Source organism: Pseudochaenichthys georgianus, chromosome 4 (genome assembly GCF_902827115.2).
Source record: "Pseudochaenichthys georgianus chromosome 4, fPseGeo1.2, whole genome shotgun sequence".
In the NCBI taxonomy this organism is placed as follows: Eukaryota; Metazoa; Chordata; class Actinopteri; order Perciformes; family Channichthyidae; genus Pseudochaenichthys; species Pseudochaenichthys georgianus.
Window position 1 is genome coordinate 34,989,868 of NC_047506.1, and position 18,745 is coordinate 35,008,612.

The window sequence follows — 18,745 nt, forward strand, 5'->3', positions numbered from 1 at the left end:
TCCACCACGCATTGTGGTGTTAAGGAGTCGTGGTGGAGTCACGCATTCTGGTGAGATCAGGTTGACCATAGAACCCAAGCAGAGACTGGCTGTTGCACTTAGGTAAAATGCACATTTCACAGACAATAAATCACTGACCACAAATTTAATAAACGTTTTATTTTTAACAATTTCACCCCAAACAACATTTTAAACAGAAACATCAAATATAAACAATCAACACAAAAAAAGTAACTATTTACAGTAAAAAAACAATGAACTCAATTGCTCAACTACAATTGTTCGTAACAAGACTCCTGCCATGCAGAGCTACTGCTGGAGGACAGCATGTCTGATGGCCTTGTAGGTGTTGCTTGGGCGCGTGGGGGTTGGGGTACACTTGGCCTCCAGGCTACTGGCCTGGAGGTGTGAATAGAATGTTGAGTGGCGGGGGGATGATCAATGGGCTGCCAATAGCCGCGTTCACACTGCGGTACTTTTCCAACAAAGGTTCATGCGAACTTAGTTCATGATCGCGTTCACACCAAAAAGAGCCGGTACTAAAAGTAGTTTCATGCGAACCTTTTTACCCCCTCGAAAGTCCCTGCTAGAGAGCAGGGACTTTCGAGCGGCTCTTTTTTGAGAAAAGAGCTATATTCCTGATTGGTTGGGCGAATTGCAAACCACGCCCCGTAAAACTCCCAAAAGTTATGTGAAGCCGCCATTTTATTATCCTCGCATTAGCATTATTAGCAATTAGCATTAGCCCAGCGCAGAAACGCAGAGAGACTAACTTATGGCAACACAAAATAAAACATGGGAGCGGTGGAGATGAGGAGGTGTCGGCGTTCTGGCGATTTACTCGGAAGGCTTCAGTAGAAGCTGCTGGGACTCCCAGCAGCTTCTACTGAAGCCAGTCCCCAACTCCGGGGACTTCCGGCCGGGGACTTTGGGCGGCAGTATACGCTGTGAAGTGATTTGCGGCCTGCCAGTAAACCCAAAGCAGAAGAAGAAGAAGTGACGTCAGCGGCTTCATTTGCCTAATCCACCCCCCAGGGACTTCTTCTGGTGTGAACGCGATCTGTACTTAGTTCATGCGAACTAAAGAGTTTGCATGAACTAAGTTCGCATGAACCTTTGTGGAAAAAGTACCGCAGTGTGAACGCGGGCTAATGTTGCTGGTGTTGGGTGTCTCTTTCCAAGTTGTGGAAGGTGTTTAAAATACAGATTTTGCCTGATGTTTTCTGTCTTTGTCCAGTCTTTGCAACATGGGCACAAGACTGAGAGCAAAGTAGTATGACTCCTCTAATTCTGAGTCTGGCATGTGTGGTGCAGTTGGATGTTCCTGCAGTAGAGATATCAGCTGCTCTCCAAGGTCTGTGCTCTGTGGCCTCCTCCTTGTGTCCCGTGTGGAACGCTGGGCCGCTGCTGGTGTGGAAATGGGATCCCTGGGGCTAAGGGACCTAGAGGGCCTTTGCCTCTCTGCAGAGGTTGTGGATACCAGAGGTGGTGGGGCTGTAGGTGGTGGGGCTGGAGATCCACATGCTGTCCTGGCATGTTCCTCTGTTTCCAATGACAGGGGTGTAGATGCTCTCTCCATGTCTTCTACAGGGGAAGGATTGCTCAAGCTGCTTTTTGAACTATATGAAAAGAAACAACATCAAAACAATTAAAACCTTTTTTCTGGGGATTAATTTATGCAATAGGAACATATTTATGTCATTTAAAATAAAGTCTTTCATACCCTTTGCAACAAATTACAAAAGGGCAAAAGGAAGGACATTAGGTCTGTATACTTCAAGCCCTTTTGCGTGCCGCCTGCAGATCCACTTGGGAGAGATTTCTTCCTGTTTTTAACAAAAGCATCCCGGAGTGACTTCCATCGTGCCTTGCAAATGTCGACTGAAACAAAGAATAGATTCAGATTAATAACATGATTTCACATATTTTTCTTTGCTTTTTTCTTACCCTTCAGATACTTGGCTTCCAGGGACTCATTGGTCAGCCTAGCATTCAGCTATCGCCTAGGATGCGCTACTGTGTATGTAATACAATTTATAATAAATGGTTTTGTCTGACAAATTATTCTTGTCTGTCCTCACAATTTATCTGACTATAAATGCAAGATTTCCCACCACAGCATACTGTATTTAAACATTATTGAGAGTATTTTGGGTAGTTGTTATAACACATGAATAAAAACAAATTATAATACAAAAATATAATATCATTATAAAGAGTTAAACACAACTGTATTGATCCTGGGCGAAATTCACAAGATAAAGTATAGTTAAAAAAACCAATATTTATAAAAATATAAATACAAATAATAATAATATAATAATATTATAATCTTGATATAGGAAATAAGATCTTACTTTATTGTGAAATGCAAGTTTACTGAACAGTTTTTTAACGACTTTCACAAGATGTTAAACTACTGAATGGCTCTGTACTGTACCTACAAGTATTAATTAACTTTAAAACATTAATATGTAGTTGTTACCTTCCACTCCACAAACTGCAAGCGACTAAAAACCAGGCCTTGTCCTTTCTGATGTGTCCTTGTAAAAAGCATTGGTTACATCGTATAAAATTGTGTGTTTCTCCACTTCCATTATGAACACCTCGTCGTCCATTGTGCGTATCGTAGTGGAGGTGTTGTGATGAAGGAGGGGGGGTCTGCTAAATTAGTATATGCGGGATGGGCCTGGCCCGGATACTCACCTTTCCACTTCCTGCGAGGGGGGGGCTGCCTGCCCGACCTTACCTTAAACGCGGCGCAGACGCTCCTGGTGCGTTAGGGGGTAGCCTGGGACCTGTCTGGAGTTGGAGTATCTCGTTGGGGGAGCTTGAGTGGGAGCGGTGGCGGCTGGTGTGTGGGACACTGATTGCCGAGCGCACGCGGCTCTGTTCGGATGCTTGGCTTAGATCCGACTGCTGACCCGAGGATGGCGGGTAGCCGAATGTCGAAGAAGATCTTCATCTGACTCCGGCGAGTTGATCAGCAGTTCGGTATCCATGGTGAGTAGAATGTTCTCGTGGTAGCGTTTAGCTTGTTTGAACGTGACGTACGCGCGCGTGAATCACGGTCTGCCTGTCAGTCTTTGAAAGTGATGGAGACGAGCAGTGGCCCGAAGTGTTGCCGGATATAAATAGGGGTGGCGTGGTTCGAGGTGGAGTTTTTAGGCGTGGCATGCTCCCTGAACCTATGTTAACATTTAATACCTCATTTTATTTTGAGGGGAGGGTCATCACTGAAACATCCCATTTTTCAAATGGATTTAAGTTGATAAGTATTTATTTTATTTATCGATTATTTGGCAGGGACAATGCACATGATGAAAACATTTTTAAAATGTGTCAAGCGTAACAGTGCCAGATTTAGCTTTGAGCTCATTTCCAGTCCCTCACATAAAACATTTAGACAATTACAATTTACAAACATATGCAAAAACAAAATACATGATATGCAACAAGGTGCAAAAAGATGCATGAGCCAGCATACACAAGTATTTACCACATGGCAATACAATATAGCAGCAACGATGTATAGAGTGCAAGAGAAGATACAAGAGCTACATAAAGTGCAAGAGGAGATACCCCTGTGTTAAAGTGCAAGAGGAGATACCCCTGTGTTAAAGTGCAAGAGGAGATACCCCTGTGTTAAAGTGCAAGAGGGAGATCTGTTTGTTTCTCAACCATTCTTTAAGTTGTCCTTTAAAGCTATTGAGAGTGGGACAATCCCGTATCTCAGTTGGGAGGCTATTGTAAGGTGTCAGCGTTAGAGTCTGTGAGCTTTATTTTTTTGTGTTTATTCTGGTGGCCTTGCCAGTTTATTTTGATGTTGGCTCTGTCCTCGTCGTTTCAGGTGTCTCACTTCCTGTCGTGGTGTGTCACTTACCAGCTTGATTGTGATCTTCCTGTTCTGGATTGTTTGCACCTGTGCCTCATTAACTGTTGTGTATATGTAGCCCTGTTCTCCTGTTGTCTTTTGTCGGTTCGTCTTGTCTCTATACCAAGTCCATGTCTGTAGTGTACTCCCTCGTGTAAAACCTTGAGCATACTAGTCGAACCTAGAGAACTATTGATTAGTGATGGTGAGATGAAGCCTTATGAAGCTGTGAAGCTTTCCAGCCAATTGGTTCGCAAAAGGGTTCATCTCATGAGGCTTCATCATGGGCTTCATTTGAACACAAACCCCCCCTGTTGGTCAAAGTGTGTAAAACAGGCAGATTGGACATCTCAACAGTGGTGCTCTATCGCATACCGAGTTCCCAATGAGTAAGCCTTAGAATACTCTAAGCAACGAACATAAAATCATATTTTCATGTTAACAATATTGTATTATTCCAGTTTAATGATTGTGATTGAAAAGCCTAAGGAGGCTGCTAAACATTGCAAAGAGGGATTTGTATTCCTTAATAATATTCATAAACTTAACCATGTTGTAGCACCGGTGGTCAGGGAAGCCTGTCCGACTGAAGAAGGAGGCCTTCAGGGATTTGTTATCCCGGGGGACTCCCGAGGCAGTTGCAAGGTACCGACAGGCCCGAAGGGCAGCAGCCTCATCCGTGGCCGAGGCAAAGCAGCGGGTGTGGGAGAAGTTCGAGAGAAGACATGGAGAAGGACTTTCGGGCGGCACCAAAGTTGTTCTGGAAAACTGTCCGACACCTCAGGAGGGGGAAGCAGGGAACCACCAAGCTATGGTACAGTAAGGATGGGACGTTGTTGACCTCAACTGATGGAGTGTTAGGTCGTTGGAAGGAACACTTTGAGGAACTCCTGACCCCGACAACCTCCGCCCTCTATGTTAGAGGCAGAGCTGGAGTATGACGGGGGGATCAACACCAATCTCCCGGGGGATGGTCACTTGAGGTCGTTCAAAACAACTCCACAGTGGCAAAGCCCGGGGGTGGATGAGATCCGCCTGGAAATGCTGAAGGCTCTGGGTGTTGAGGGACTGTCATGGTTGACACGTCTCATCAACGTTGCGTGGAAGTCCGGAAACAGTACCGAAGGAGTGGCAGACCGGGGTGGGTGGTTCCCCCTTTTTAAAAAGGGGGATCAGAGGGTGTGTGCCAATTAGCAGAGGCATCACACTACTCAGCCTCCCCGGGAAAGTTTACTCCAAGGGTACTCGAAAGGAGGGTCAGGCCGATTGTCGAACCTCAGATTGAGGAGGAACAATGCGGATGATCCGTCCTGGTCGTGGAATGACGGATCAGCTTATTTACTCTCGCAAGGATCCTGGAGGGGGCCTGGGAGTACGCTTATCCGGTCTACATGTGTTTTTGTAGACTTGGAGAAGGCGTATGACCGAGTTCCCAGGGGAGTTACTGTGGGAGGTGCTGCGGGAGTATGGGGTGAGGGGGTCTCTACTCAGGGCCATCCAATCTCTGTACTCCCAAGCAGAAGCTGTGTCCGGTTCCTCGGCAGTAAGTCGGACCCATTTCCGGTGAGGGTTGGCCTCCGCCAGGGCTGCGCTTTGTCACCAATCCTGTTTGTATATACATGGATCGGATTTCGTAGTCGTGGGGGAGGGGGTCTGCAGTTCGGTGGACTAAGGATTGCACCACTGCTTTTTGCAGATGATGTGGTTCTGATGGCTTCATTGGTCCTGCGACCTTCAGCACTCACTGGATCGGTTCGCCAAACCGAGTGTGAAGCGGCTGGGATGAGGATCAGCACCTCCAAATCTGAGGCCATGGTTCTCAGCAGGAAAACCGATGGACTGTCCACTCCAAGTAGGGAATGAGTCCTTACCCCCAAGTGAAGGAGTTCAAGTATCTCGAGGTCTTGTTCTCGAGTGAGGGAACATGGAGCGTGAGATGGGCCGGAGAATCGGAGCAGCGGGAGCGGTAACTGGCAGTCGCTTTAACCGCACCGTTGTGACGAAAAGGGAGCTGAGCCAGGAAGGCAAAGCTCTCTGTCTACCGGGCCATTTTCGTTGCTACCCTCACCTATGGTCATGAAGGATGGGTCATGACCGAAAAGAACGAGATCGCGGGATACAAGCGGCCGAGATGGGTTTTCCTCCGCCGGGTGGCTGGTGTCTCCCCTTAGGGATAAGGTGAGAAGTTCGGTCATCAGGGAGGGAATCGGAGTTGAGCCGTCCTCCTTCGCGTCGAAAGAAGCCAGTTGAGGTGGTTCGGGCACCTATTAGGATGCCACCTGGGCGCCTCCTAGGGAGGTGTTCCAGGCACGTCCAGCTGGGAAGAGACCAAGGGGTAGACCTAGGACCAGGTGGAGGGATTATATCTCTTCGCTGGCCTGGGAGCGCCTTGGGATCCCCCAGTCCAGAGCTGGTTGATGTCGCCAGGGAAAAGAAGTTTGGGGCTCTCTGCTGGAACTGCTACCAAACAGACCCCCGCGACCCGACCACGGATAAGCGGGAGAAGATGGATGGATGGATGGATGGATGGATGTTGTAGCCTGAGAAAGGCTAAACCATATCAAAGAATACATTTATTAACTACATATCTCATTTAGCTGTAGCTTTTATAACAACAAAAAATACGTATTGTTTCAGTCGTTGAAACCAGGACCCTGCGGTCATGGTTCTGCTTTCCGGCTGAGCCACAGCACACACACTAAAGCTCCCTGAAAACACTGCAAGATATGTATTCCTGTATTTATTTGTTCATGTTTTTATTCCTACATTTATTTATGCTTGTATCTATTTATACTTATGACATGTTCCGACCTCTATATAAGTGAGGGTCTGAGCTCTCTTGATTCTATCGTGTCACCAGCGGGCCCGGGTACAGGAGGGGTAATATGATTCTTAGTATACATCCATGGGTATTATGAGCGTTGTGGTTCAACCATGGATGTATAGGGTTCAACGGTTCAACCGATCTGAATCGCTTCGTGAAGCAGTCACGTGGTATTGACAGGCAGCGAGGCTTCGTTTTTGTCATCGATGACGTCCACTGGCCCAAAACGATACAAGCCTCGATACATGCTTCATCAAAAAAGCTTCGGGGATTACTCGACACAACGCTCTGAAGCCTCGGCGCAATTACGTAACATCACTACTATTGAGTATCCTAGTAAGATCCTAGAAACCTTTTTCTTTGTAAAGTCTTTTCGTACTATTAGTTGAACCTAGCGAACTTTTGAGTGTCCTAGTTGATCCTAAAACCTTTTTGTATATTAAAAGGTATTTTTTTGAAATCAAAGAAAGAATCGTTGCCTTTGTGAGTCTTTGTGAGTCCTTCGTGTCAGCTATTCCACAATGAGCTGCCTTTAACGGAGAGGACATTTAGTCCAAAAGTGGTTTTCTGTGGATTAATTCCCCTAAGGGAGGGGGGGGCCAGTCCATGTAAAGACTTATAAATAAAACACATACTTTTAAAAGATTTACAATTGTCAAAACTCAATAAATTGTGTTTTTCAAGGATGATACAGTGGTGGTATGAATTTTGGCTTTCTGTCAAACACCTTGATAGCTCTCTTGTACAGCTGTTCTATGGGTTTCAGGTTTGTGGCACAAGCAAACGACCAGTTTGTAAAACAGTATTCAATGTGGGATAGAATCATACTTAGCAGGTCTCCCTTGAAAAAGAGATCAATGATCTCAATGGGATTTATCTGTATAAATAAAGGTTTGAAATGAAATGAAAGTGGAGGTATGACTTTGCAGCTTTGACAGTTAAGAAAGGTCTAATTTGTTTAAAATGTTGCAAGTTGAATTTAATGGTATTTAATACTTTCTTAATATGTTTCTTAAAAGTCAAGTTCGAGTCCAATATGACTCCAAGATACTTGAAGTGGGGGGACTAGTTCTAATTCTGCTCCGTTTAAAAACACATTGGATCCATTTTGATTGGTCGTTTACTTGTTTTTTTTACGTTTAACTGCAGAAAATGTTGTTCAGCCAGTGTTAAACCTTGTCCAAAGCTTTTGAGAGACAACATGAGATAATTTCAGTATGTTTCCCGTGTACAAAGATGACCGCATCATCGGCATACATTTGCACATTCAACTCAGGACATACATCAGGAACAGTGAAAAAAGTAATGGTCCAAGAATGGAACTTTGTGGAACCCCAACAGGGTTGACCAGGTAGGGGGATTTGGTACCGTTGACCAAAGCACACTGTTTTCTGTTCGATAAGTAAGACTTAAACCAATGTATAGAAACTGCAGAAAAGTTGAAAATGAGTCAGTTGGTGGTCAACAGTGTCAAAAGCCTTCCTGAGATCAAGGAAGACGGCGCCTACACATGGGCTCGTGTCCAACATACATTTAAACCTTTTCCACAGAGACACAGTTAGCTGTCTCAGTGGAGTGGTGAGTACGGAAACCAAACTGCATTGGGTGGAGTGGAGCGAAACCTTTGTCTAAATGTTTGGTGATCTTTCTGTTTAGTCCCCAAATTACACTCTGTGCCAATACGACTTCAAAGACATAGATAAATTAGGAACAAACGGCTCATTTTTTTCTCCTCACAGCCCTGTGGAACTGCAGGTTTGGCATAGAAATGCTTACATCAAAGAAACCGAATTGTTTTAAAAGACTAGACTGATGGGTTTGACTGAGTTTTATTCCGAAATTAGAAACGCACCTCTTAAAAGGAAATTATCATCACACTCCCATTGACAGCTAGATTTAGTTAGCTTGCCATTGACCTTTTTGTGGACATTTTAAAGGTCACGTATTATACTGTATTTCAACAATATATTATGGGTCTCAGATATATACAAAACATCTCTCTGAAGCTTTTTCCTAAAAATACCAAACGGATCATGAATTATAGCATGCAATAAAGCCCTCTGTTTCAGCACGTTTACAAAATTGCTGATTCTGTGTCTGTAGCTTTAAATGCTAATGAGCTGCTGCTGGCCACGCCCCTTTGCAGATGTCTTTTCTGGCTCTCCATCCCCCACCCGAGCAGCTCCATGGTAATGGTGAACACTGCGGAATAGAAGCGTTTCACAATGTCCACCGGCAGAAACTCAGAGGTGCCGGATTTTTGCCAAGTCTTCTATTAACTTTTTCGTCACGCATGAACCGGAACCTAACTCGCCCATTTTTCTAGCGGCTTTCACATAATTGGATCAGGAGGGAAAGAGAGAGAACCTTTTTGTTGATACCTTCTGAGGCTGTTAACACACAGGGATGTTATGAACCGAGATACAGGACGCAGGACCCAAAAGCAGGATTCGGAGACAGATGTCCAAAAATAGAATGTTCTTTAATCACAAACTAAATCTATTACTTTCACAAAAAATAGAATTAGATAAAAAGCCAAAACAAAGTTGTACAGCAACACAAAACTCACTTGACAAAAGGTCTAAATCCCAAGGTAGGTATCAGGAGTCAAAAGGCCTGGGTGCTCACGACATGAAACATAACGAACTGACAAAGGAACAAAGAAACACCAGGGCTATATATAGGGGAGGGGGGGTGGGCACAGGTGAAAACAATCAGGGCAGGGCCAAGCAATCTCACGGGCGGGAAACACACAAAGGCAGGAACTGTGGGATCTGAAATGACAGGAAAGATTACTTTCAAAATAAAAACATAACTAAACCTAACATATCTGTCGAGTCACAACAGGGGAGCCATATATATCTATTCAATACATACAAAAATTGCAAAAAGGTCTCTAAAATCCTAACCCTGGGGAACTAATGAACGCTATAATGAAAGCAGGGAGTGTGGTTAAAAGAAGCCCTATTATGCTGTTTTTTTTTTTGCTTTTTGGTTACATAGGCTGCATCAGAGGCAGTATGAGAAACCTGAAAATGAACATAAAATATGTTCTCTTTAATGCAAAAACCTTCCCAAAACATAACTTATATTAAAAACAATTCTTATGGGTCCCTCGTTGCGCCAGTCTTACGCCCACATTATTATTTTGGCCGCATATGGAAGATTGTTGAAATCCTCCTGGATTTTCAATTTTTTTTATGTTCTGACTTAATTGTTGTCAGTTGGATTGTCTTTGTTGAAATGTTCTTATGTTTTTTAATCTGTATACACAAGATCCTTTGCATGTTTGTCCATACTGGGAGAGGGATCCCTCCTCTGTTGGTTTCCCCCGAGGTTCTTCCTTTTCCCCCCTACCAATCAGCACTTCTTTGATACCAACATTGATCTGTGATTTATGTAGTTTGCGGCTGACTTTCAATATTTCCTGTCTGGATAGGCTGTTAAGAACAACGCTTTAGTTTGGTGGACACAAGGAATCTTGTTTGGTATGGTTGAACTTTTGGTAACTTTACTTTAATTTGCCTGCTATAAAGGTATAGTAGATATAATTTTAGTTTTCTGTTTGCAATCACATTCAAAGATGGCCCTGTATCAACGAGTAAGCAAAAGAAAGCGAGAGCAGCGATGGTTGAAAGAGATAGAGTGAACCAAAATAGGAAGTGGTGTTAGCAAGAACAAATCAGAGGAATACAACTTTATTTGCTTTTTCACGGCCATTAGGTTCAATAGCGCAAACAAATTCAACCGGCACAACCCATGCTTCAGCTGCATTTGTGTGTGTGTGTGTGTGTGAATTGCTATGGCTTGCTTAGCTGACACACTGACAGTATCACACAGCAGCCCCACTGCACAGAGAAGAGGAGAGAGATGGACAGAGGAAACAATGAAGCACATAACAACTCTCAGAGATGTAACAGCCTGTTCTCTGCAAAAGAGGGCCTGTGCCTCTGTGAGACGTCGAGAGATGTAACAAAGTGGCAGTTTTTCATAAACTGGGAGTGAGAGCAGGCTGCTACACTTTTTTTGGCTAAGGGTTGAACAGTTTTGCTGCCAAAAGGCTCCTTGTTTATATACAGAAACGTCTCAAACAGCTCAAATAACTTCCCTCGCAGAAAGTGTGCTCAAAAAACAGTGCTGGGGCCCACGTCCCACACTCAAACACTGACCCTGTGCAGAGTGTGTGGACTAAAGTGTGGAGGGCTACCCCCCTCCTGCCTCTCGGCAGGAGCAGAGTAGTCCTCCAGCCCTGTAAGGGCCCAGTGCGCCCCCCCCCCCGCCCCTCCCGGGACCCTCAGAAGGCCCGAGAACAGCAAAGGCGCATTACGTCCGGGGAGGGGGTCAGATGCCAACTGACCCACAACCCCCCTCCCCCCTACCAGTCCTGTGTTGCCCCCGCAAGCACAGACGAAGAGAAAGAGCCCGACATGTCCAAGAGATAAAACCTTATAAAGGGGCCTGGCGGCGACCAAGACGCCGCTGTGCATATATCCTCCACACTCACACCGTTGAATAAGGCTGTTGACGCAGCCACAGCCCGTGTGGAGTGTGCACGAACCCCCGTGGGGCAGGCTCTCACTGCCTGTCCGTAGGCATGTGCAATGAACTCGCAGAGCCAGCCTGCTAGGCGTTTCTTGGACAGAGCTTTCCCGATCACCCCGCCCCCGAAGCACACGAACAGCTGTTCGGTGCATCTAAGGGCAGCCGTGCGCTCCACATAACATGCTAGCGCACGCACCGGGCAGAGGAGGTGCAGTCTAACCTCCCTGCCCCCCCCCCCATGAGGGGGAAGACTAAAACCCCCTAACTGAATAGCCCTTGACCTGAACGGACTCCTTAGGCTCTTGGGCACAAAGGAGGGGTTCGGTCTGAGTGTCGCGCCGCTCCGGTCACCCCGAATCAGTAAACAACTTGGGTGTACCGACAGAGCAGTTAACTCGGACACTCTTTTGGCTGACGTTAAGGCACGAAGCAAAGCTGTTTTCCACGACAATGCTTTCAGAGAGGAGAGCTCCAGAGGCTCAAATGGCCCCGAGGCCAGAGCCTCGAGCACTAGGGGCAGGTCCCACTGTGGGGTGGAGGCGTGCACTACTGGGCGCAGCCTCCTGACCCCCTGTAAAAACCGCGACATCAGTGGTTGACTAAAGGCTGACCTGCTGCCAAATCCCTCATGGCAGGACGAGATGGCTGCTGCATACACTTTCACTGTTGAATGGGCAAGCCCTCTGTCCACCAGTAACTGTAAGAAGGATAAAATAGAGCCTAACTCACAAGATAGGGGCTCTATTCCCCGCTCCTCACACCATCGCTGGAATCCTAGCCACTTTGGCCTGTAACAGGCTGTGGTGGATCCAGCTCTAGCTGCCTGGATAGACTGAATAACACTATCAGACAATCCACCCTGTCTCAGCCTGTCCCTCTCAGGAGCCAAACCTGGAGAGGACGGCCGAGAGTGGGTAACGCCCCGATTGCACCTGCCTCTTGAGACATCGCCCCCCAGAACTGGGGAACCGCCCAGGGCTGGCCCACCTTCATCTGTGTCATCTCTGAGTACCACCGCGCCCCAACGCGGTCCGGAGCCACTAGGATGACTGACAGACATTCTCGCCTCACTCTCCTCAGGAGGGGGAGAATGAGACGCAGCGGTGGAAAGGCGTATAGTAGCTTCCTTGACCATGGCTCGTGTGCAAACGTGTCCACCCCCAAGGGTGAGTCGTCGCTCTGAGCCACGGAGAACCACAGAGCACAGTGGCTGTTTCGCCGGCTGGCGAACAGATCCACTTCCGCTCTCCCGAACTGGGCCCAGATTTGCTTCACCACCCTCGGGTGAAGCACACACTCGCCTGGCAGGGGGCCGCTCCTCGACATGAGGTCGGCCCCTCTGTTCTCCAGTCCGGGATATGGAGGGCTCTCAGAGATAACACCACCTCTGAAGCCCATAACCACAGTTCCTCCGCTGTGGTCAACAAGGCGGCGGATCGAACTCCGCCCTGCCTGTTGATGTAAGCCACTGTGGTGCTGTTGTCGCTCCTGACCATTACATGCCTCCCTTGAATTAGGGGCCTGAAATTCTGGAGGACTAACACTACCGCCCGTAGCTCTAGGAGGTTGCTGTGTCGAGACTCTGTTAGAGCCCAGCGCCCACCTATAGCTCTCTTCAGGCAAGTCCCTCCCCATCCTGTTCTGGATGCATCCGTGAACACTGTGATGTAGGAGGTCACCCGTCCCAGTGGAGACCCCCTCCGGAGGTGATCCGGAGACCCCCAAAACCGGAGGTTGCCCCTCACTGAGGGGGGTATGGTCACCAGCCGCCGCCTGTGCCTCTTGGGATCCGAGCGCAGGCTGGAGAACCACCTCTGCAGGCGGCGCATATGTAGTAACCCTAACGGGACCACCATGTGAGCAGCCGCCATGAGACCCAATGTCTGCATGACAGTAAAAGCTGTCACTATTGCCCCCTGTCGCAGCCTGCGCACCCCCTGAAGAAGGGACGCACGTCTGCTCTCTGACAGGGTGGCGCGCGACGCGCCTGCATCGAGCACCACACCCAAATACAACGCCTGTTGGTGAGGTATGGGGGTGCTCTTTTTCCAATTGATCGCAAAGCCCAATCTGGTTAGGTGTGTGATCAATTGTGCTGTGCAAAACATTGCCTGTTCCCGTGACCCAGCCATGACTATGAGGTCGTCTATGTAAAAGAAAACTCTCATGCCGTGTGCGCACAGCGGTTGAAGCGCTGTGGCCACACATTTGCTGAATGTGCGTGGGGTTAGGGAATAGCCGAACGGCAGCCTGTTGTACTCGTAGGCTATTCCCTGGAAGGCAAAACGCAGATACTTTCTGTGTTCTGGAGCAATTTCTACATGAAAGTACGCGTCTTTCAGGTCGATGGTGGTGAACCAATTGCCCGGCTGCACCAGCCCCAGTAACTGTTTCACAGTCAAAATGCAGAATTTCCTGTGGGAAATGTGGCGATTCAGGCCGCGGAGATCTAGAATAGGTCTGAATTCCCCTGTCTTCTTGAGAACCAGGAAGTACATGGAATAAAGACCCTCTTCCATGCGCTGAGGGTGCACAACAGACACCGCCTGTTTTTGCACCAGAGCCTGAATCTCTGCTGAGAGGAAACCCATCTCCTCCTGAGAGACTAGATTCACTTCTCGCATGCCCATAAAAGGGGGTGGGACGCTGCAAAACTGGAGTGAATAGCCCCGTCTCAGCGTCCTGTCCATCCACTTTGATAGTACACAGCTGAGTTTCCATTCCCCATAACACTGTGTTAAAGGGCATGCCCTCAGCTGTGGAGCCGCAGCTATAAAGCTGTGGAACTCTCTGGTGACCCGTCCCGCTGCAAAACTCCCCGTGAAGGGAAGATTTGCCCATGGAGGGTCGACACAGAAAGGGCCGATTATTTACTGAGGACCTTGAACGCACCGCCGCGCGCTCCCTTATAATGCTGTCCTCACCTTTACGGTGGACCTCATTAATTGGAGTCCCTATAGGAGTGGTGCCTTCTACTAAGGCCCCTGAACGCACCGCCACGCGCTCCTCTGTGAGTGCGGGCGCTGCCATAATGCAACTCTTACCACTCTGGTAAATTGCATTAATTGGAGTCTTAGCCCCAGGCTTAGTGTGTTCCCTAACATACCCTAGGGACCAGAGGGTACAATGGTTGGACATTTACTACCGGCCGCGGTATGCCTAGTGTACAGGGTCCATATAACCGACTTAATGCATAGCGGGAAGTCGGTTATATAGACATCAACAGAATAAGTGTTTAACGGTGATTTAAACTAGTTTATGCGGGGAAAAGAGTGCTCAAAATCGGATTCAACAGGCCATCCACACCTCACGACTCCCATTAAAAGTGATTGAAATGTACAGGAATCTGTCCATTTCAATCACATTTGATGACCCGTCCAGGGTGACTTTCTTCCCCAGGAATTAGTGTCTGAAAGCTGGCTAACATTACTTTAAATACAGTGTGCACATGGCTTTATTACCCATGAAATAGTGTGTGAAAGCTGGGTGAGTTTGATGTGAATTTAAGGAAGATATGGCCATTTCATCCACACCTCACGACTCCCATTAAAAGTGATTGAAATGTACAGGAATCTGTCCATTTCAATCACATTTGATGACCCGTCCAGGGTGACTTTCTTCCCCAGGAATTAGTGTCTGAAAGCTGGCTAACATTACTTTAAATACAGTGTGCACATGGCTTTATTACCCATGAAATAGTGTGTGAAAGCTGGGTGAGTTTGATGTGAATTTAGGGAGGGAGAGCAGCAGCAGCAGCAGCAGCAGCAGCAGCAGCAGCAGCAGCAGCCGCCGCAACAGCAGCAGGCTGTGACCCTGGCGGAAATACATTGATTGTTTTAGCCAGGAATAAGTGTTTAGAAGGCGGGTAAAGTGTTCCTGCAGCTCCTCCATGACGGTAATAATGATTAGATATAATTGCCAGGGCAGAAAGCTCTTTTTAAAAGTGAAAAAACGATTTGAAACCGTTTGAAATGACTGGCGGGTGCTGATGGAAAGCAGGCGGAAATACATGGATTGTTTTACCCAGGAGAAGGTGTTTACAAGGCGGGTAAAGTGTTCCTGCAGCCCTTTAAATACAGTGTGCACATGGCTTTATTACCCATGAAATAGTGTGTGAAAGATGGGTAACTTTGCTGTGAATTTAAGGGAGATATGGCCCTTTCAAACAGGGAGATGTACAGGCCTTTATTACCCACGAATTAGTGTCTGAAAGCTGGCTAACATTACTTTAAATACATGGTGCACATGGCTCTGTTACCCATGAAATAGTGTGTGAAAGCTGGGTGAGTTTGATGTGAATTTAAGGAAGATATGGCCATTTCATCCACACCTCACGACTCCCATTCAAAGTGATTGAAATGTACAGCACTCTGTACATTTCAATCACATTTCCCGACCCGGCCAGGGTGACTTTCTTCCCCACGAATTAGTGTCTGAAAGCTGGCTAACATTACTTTAAATGCATGGTGCACATGGCTCTGTTACCCATGAATTAGTGTGTGAAAGATGGATAACGTTGCTGTGAATTTAAGGAAGATATGGCCATTTCATCCACACCTCACGACTCCCATTCAAAGTGATTGAAATGTACAGCACTCTGTACATTTCAATCACATTTCACGACCTGTGTAGACTGGCTTTCTTACCCATTAGGTACACCGACAAAGGCACCTCTTCGGGGCCGCTCCAAGACCCCCAAAACACGGACTGAGGAGCTCCAGGATCCCTCCCATGTACCTCCAGAACCTCGAGCACCTTGGGTCCCCGAACTTAAGCACTCCCCCACGGACTAAACCAAGATGATCACACCCTCAAGAATCTCGTGCCCCTGGCTACACTTAAAGGGGGTCTACTTTGCGGTGCTTTGCCGTCCGCCCATCGGCACCCATAGTCGGGCCTTCTTCACAGCAGCAGCACCCAACCTCCATGGAGGATTTTGCTCGTGCCCCTGGCTACACTTAAAGGGGGTCTACTTTGCGGTGCTTTGCCGTCCGCCCATCGGCACCCATAGTCGGCCTTCTTCACAGCAGCAGCACCCAACCTCCATGGAGGATTTTGCTCGTGCCCCTGGCTACACTTAAAGGGGGTCTACTTTGCGGTGCTTTGCCGTCCGCCCATCAGCACCCATAGTCGGCCTTCTTCACAGCAGCAGCACCCAACCTCCATGGAGGATTTTGCTCGTGCCCCTGGCTACACTTAAAGGGGGTCTACTTTGCGGTGCTTTGCCGTCCGCCCATCGGCAACCCATAGTCGGCCTTCTTCACAGCAGCAGCACCCAACCTCCATGGAGGATTTTGCTCGTGCCCCTGGCTACACTTAAAGGGGGTCTACTTTGCGGTGCTTTGCCGTCCGCCCATCGGCACCCATAGTCGGCCTTCTTCACAGCAGCAGCACCCAACCTCCATGGAGGATTTTGCTCGTGCCCCTGGCTACACTTAAAGGGGGTCTACTTTGCGGTGCTTTGCCGTCCGCCCATCGGCACCCATAGTCGGCCTTCTTCACAGCAGCAGCACCCAACCTCCATGGAGGATTTTGCTCGTGCCCCTGGCTACACTTAAAGGGGGTCTACTTTGCGGTGCTTTGCCGTCCGCCCATCGGCACCCATAGTCGGCCTTCTTCACAGCACCACCTGCCCTGCTGGAGGTTCACACTTTAACTTTTTTTACCCTCTTCTACCTTACAAATCATCCCACACTTGAGCACTCCTCACTCGGACTAAACACCTACATGCTACCACCAGAACCAGAATATCGTGCCCCTGGGGATCTTAAAAGAAGAAAACCCATAGTGGGATTTAAAAACAGAAGACTTAGTAATTTTAACAAACTTTATTTACAGTAATATTGACAGTAATAAATACATTCAAACAGGATATAACGTATTTACAAGGGGACTGATTACAACAACACACTGCATATTTACAAGTTGATCACTGGCAACAGTGGGTGAAGTTGGGGCAGAGTATGGCACCCTCTCTTCACCCATGTCTGAGGGGTTGTGTTCGGCCAGTGACTGGTCCCTCTTCGGGACATGTCTTGGTAGGGAGTCTTGGTAGGGAGCCGGGCTGTGCTCCTCTCCAGAGTTGTCACTGTCGATGTCAATACCCGCAAAAGTGTCTTCATTTCCCGCTGCTGCTGCTGTCGATGCCGCCGCCGCTGCTTGAAGTGACTCTGTGAAGAGCAACCGAATGTCCGCAGCCTCCTTCAAAGAAGGATTATTCGCGTAAAATTTGTCCGCAGTTGCAGTGTTGTGACACATGAAATCACTCACTCTTTGGCGGTTGCCTTTGTCTTGAAACCTCTTCGCATTATCGGCGTGGACTGTGCGGAGGTCGGTGAAGTTAATGGGACTGCGGAGCCCCACATCAGCCCATGCCAACCTCAGGGAGTAGGCAAGCTTCCTGAACGGGTTCTTCCCCTCTGTGTACAGAAAGTAACGGCTCTGGGTGCAGGTCAGCGTACCCTTAATTTCCAGCCACCTCTTCATCCATCCAAATTCTTCTACGGTGAGGTACAGCTGCGCCTCCCCGAACGCGTTGGCCGTCTTGTGGTTACTTACCTGTTATGACAGAGATAGAGAGTGTCAATACAATGTCAATCATGCATATAACTGCCAGAATAAATACATTGATTAATAGCACTCACATGAACCAGGTAGCCGAAGGCAGTGCCAGTTGTATCCGCCTTTCGGACCTCGGCGTTGGTCATGTTGGAGTAGACCCCCGGACGGTGGCCATAAATGCAGCTCCAATGAAGAGTCATATACCCATAGAGCAGTGTCCGGGTCGCGGTAGTCGGATTGCTGGCCATCACATCCAGGAGCTGAGGGATGCGAGTGGTGGTCGAAGTCAAGCATGTCATTAGGTCGTTGTGGCTCGGCAGACCTTCCATCTTGTCACGCTTCACTTGCATCTGGTGGATAAGTACTTTTCTCTTCAGGGACTTCAGGATGGCAACTACTTCCCGTTTGATTAAAATCATGTCGGTTTGGCTGAGCCTGCTCCCCTTGCACGGTGTGTCGGCCATGTACTTGAGAAAGTGTGATATATTCTTGATGTAGAAGTCGGAGGTCGTGACCTGAAGGCTTGACTTCATCAGGCTCCGGGACCACCCGCGTATCCTCTTGAGATCCCTCAAAAAGAGCCAGTCAGACAGGCGATTGAAACCGTGTGCCATGAAACTGAGGAACGACTTCACTCTGCTTAGTTTGGAGACTGTGTTGGTGTTTAGTCCGAGTGAGGAGTGCTCAAGTGTGGGATGATTTGTAAGGTAGAAGAGGGTAAAAAAAGTTAAAGTGTGAACCTCCAGCAGGGCAGGTGGTGCTGTGAAGAAGGCCGACTATGGGTGCCGATGGGCGGACGGCAAAGCACCGCAAAGTAGACCCCCTTTAAGTGTAGCCAGGGGCACGAGCAAAATCCTCCATGGAGGTTGGGTGCTGCTGCTGTGAAGAAGGCCGACTATGGGTTCCGATGGGCGGACGGCAAAGCACCGCAAAGTAGACCCCCT

At 47.9% G+C, this 18,745-nt stretch overlaps 1 protein-coding gene across 1 annotated transcript; it reads right to left on the reverse strand.

The window, feature by feature from the left end:
- Nucleotides 1–17,090: 17,090 nt before the first annotated feature.
- On the reverse strand, nt 17,091–18,441 carry LOC139433786 (uncharacterized). Its single transcript, XM_071203009.1, has 2 exons — nt 17,885–18,441; nt 17,091–17,798 (listed from the first exon to the last, which is right to left on the reverse strand). The coding sequence occupies exons 1-2, from the start codon at nt 18,413–18,415 to the stop codon at nt 17,103–17,105; spliced, it is 1,227 nt and encodes a 408-aa protein (XP_071059110.1). The 5' UTR covers nt 18,416–18,441; the 3' UTR covers nt 17,091–17,102.
- Nucleotides 18,442–18,745: the final 304 nt, after the last annotated feature.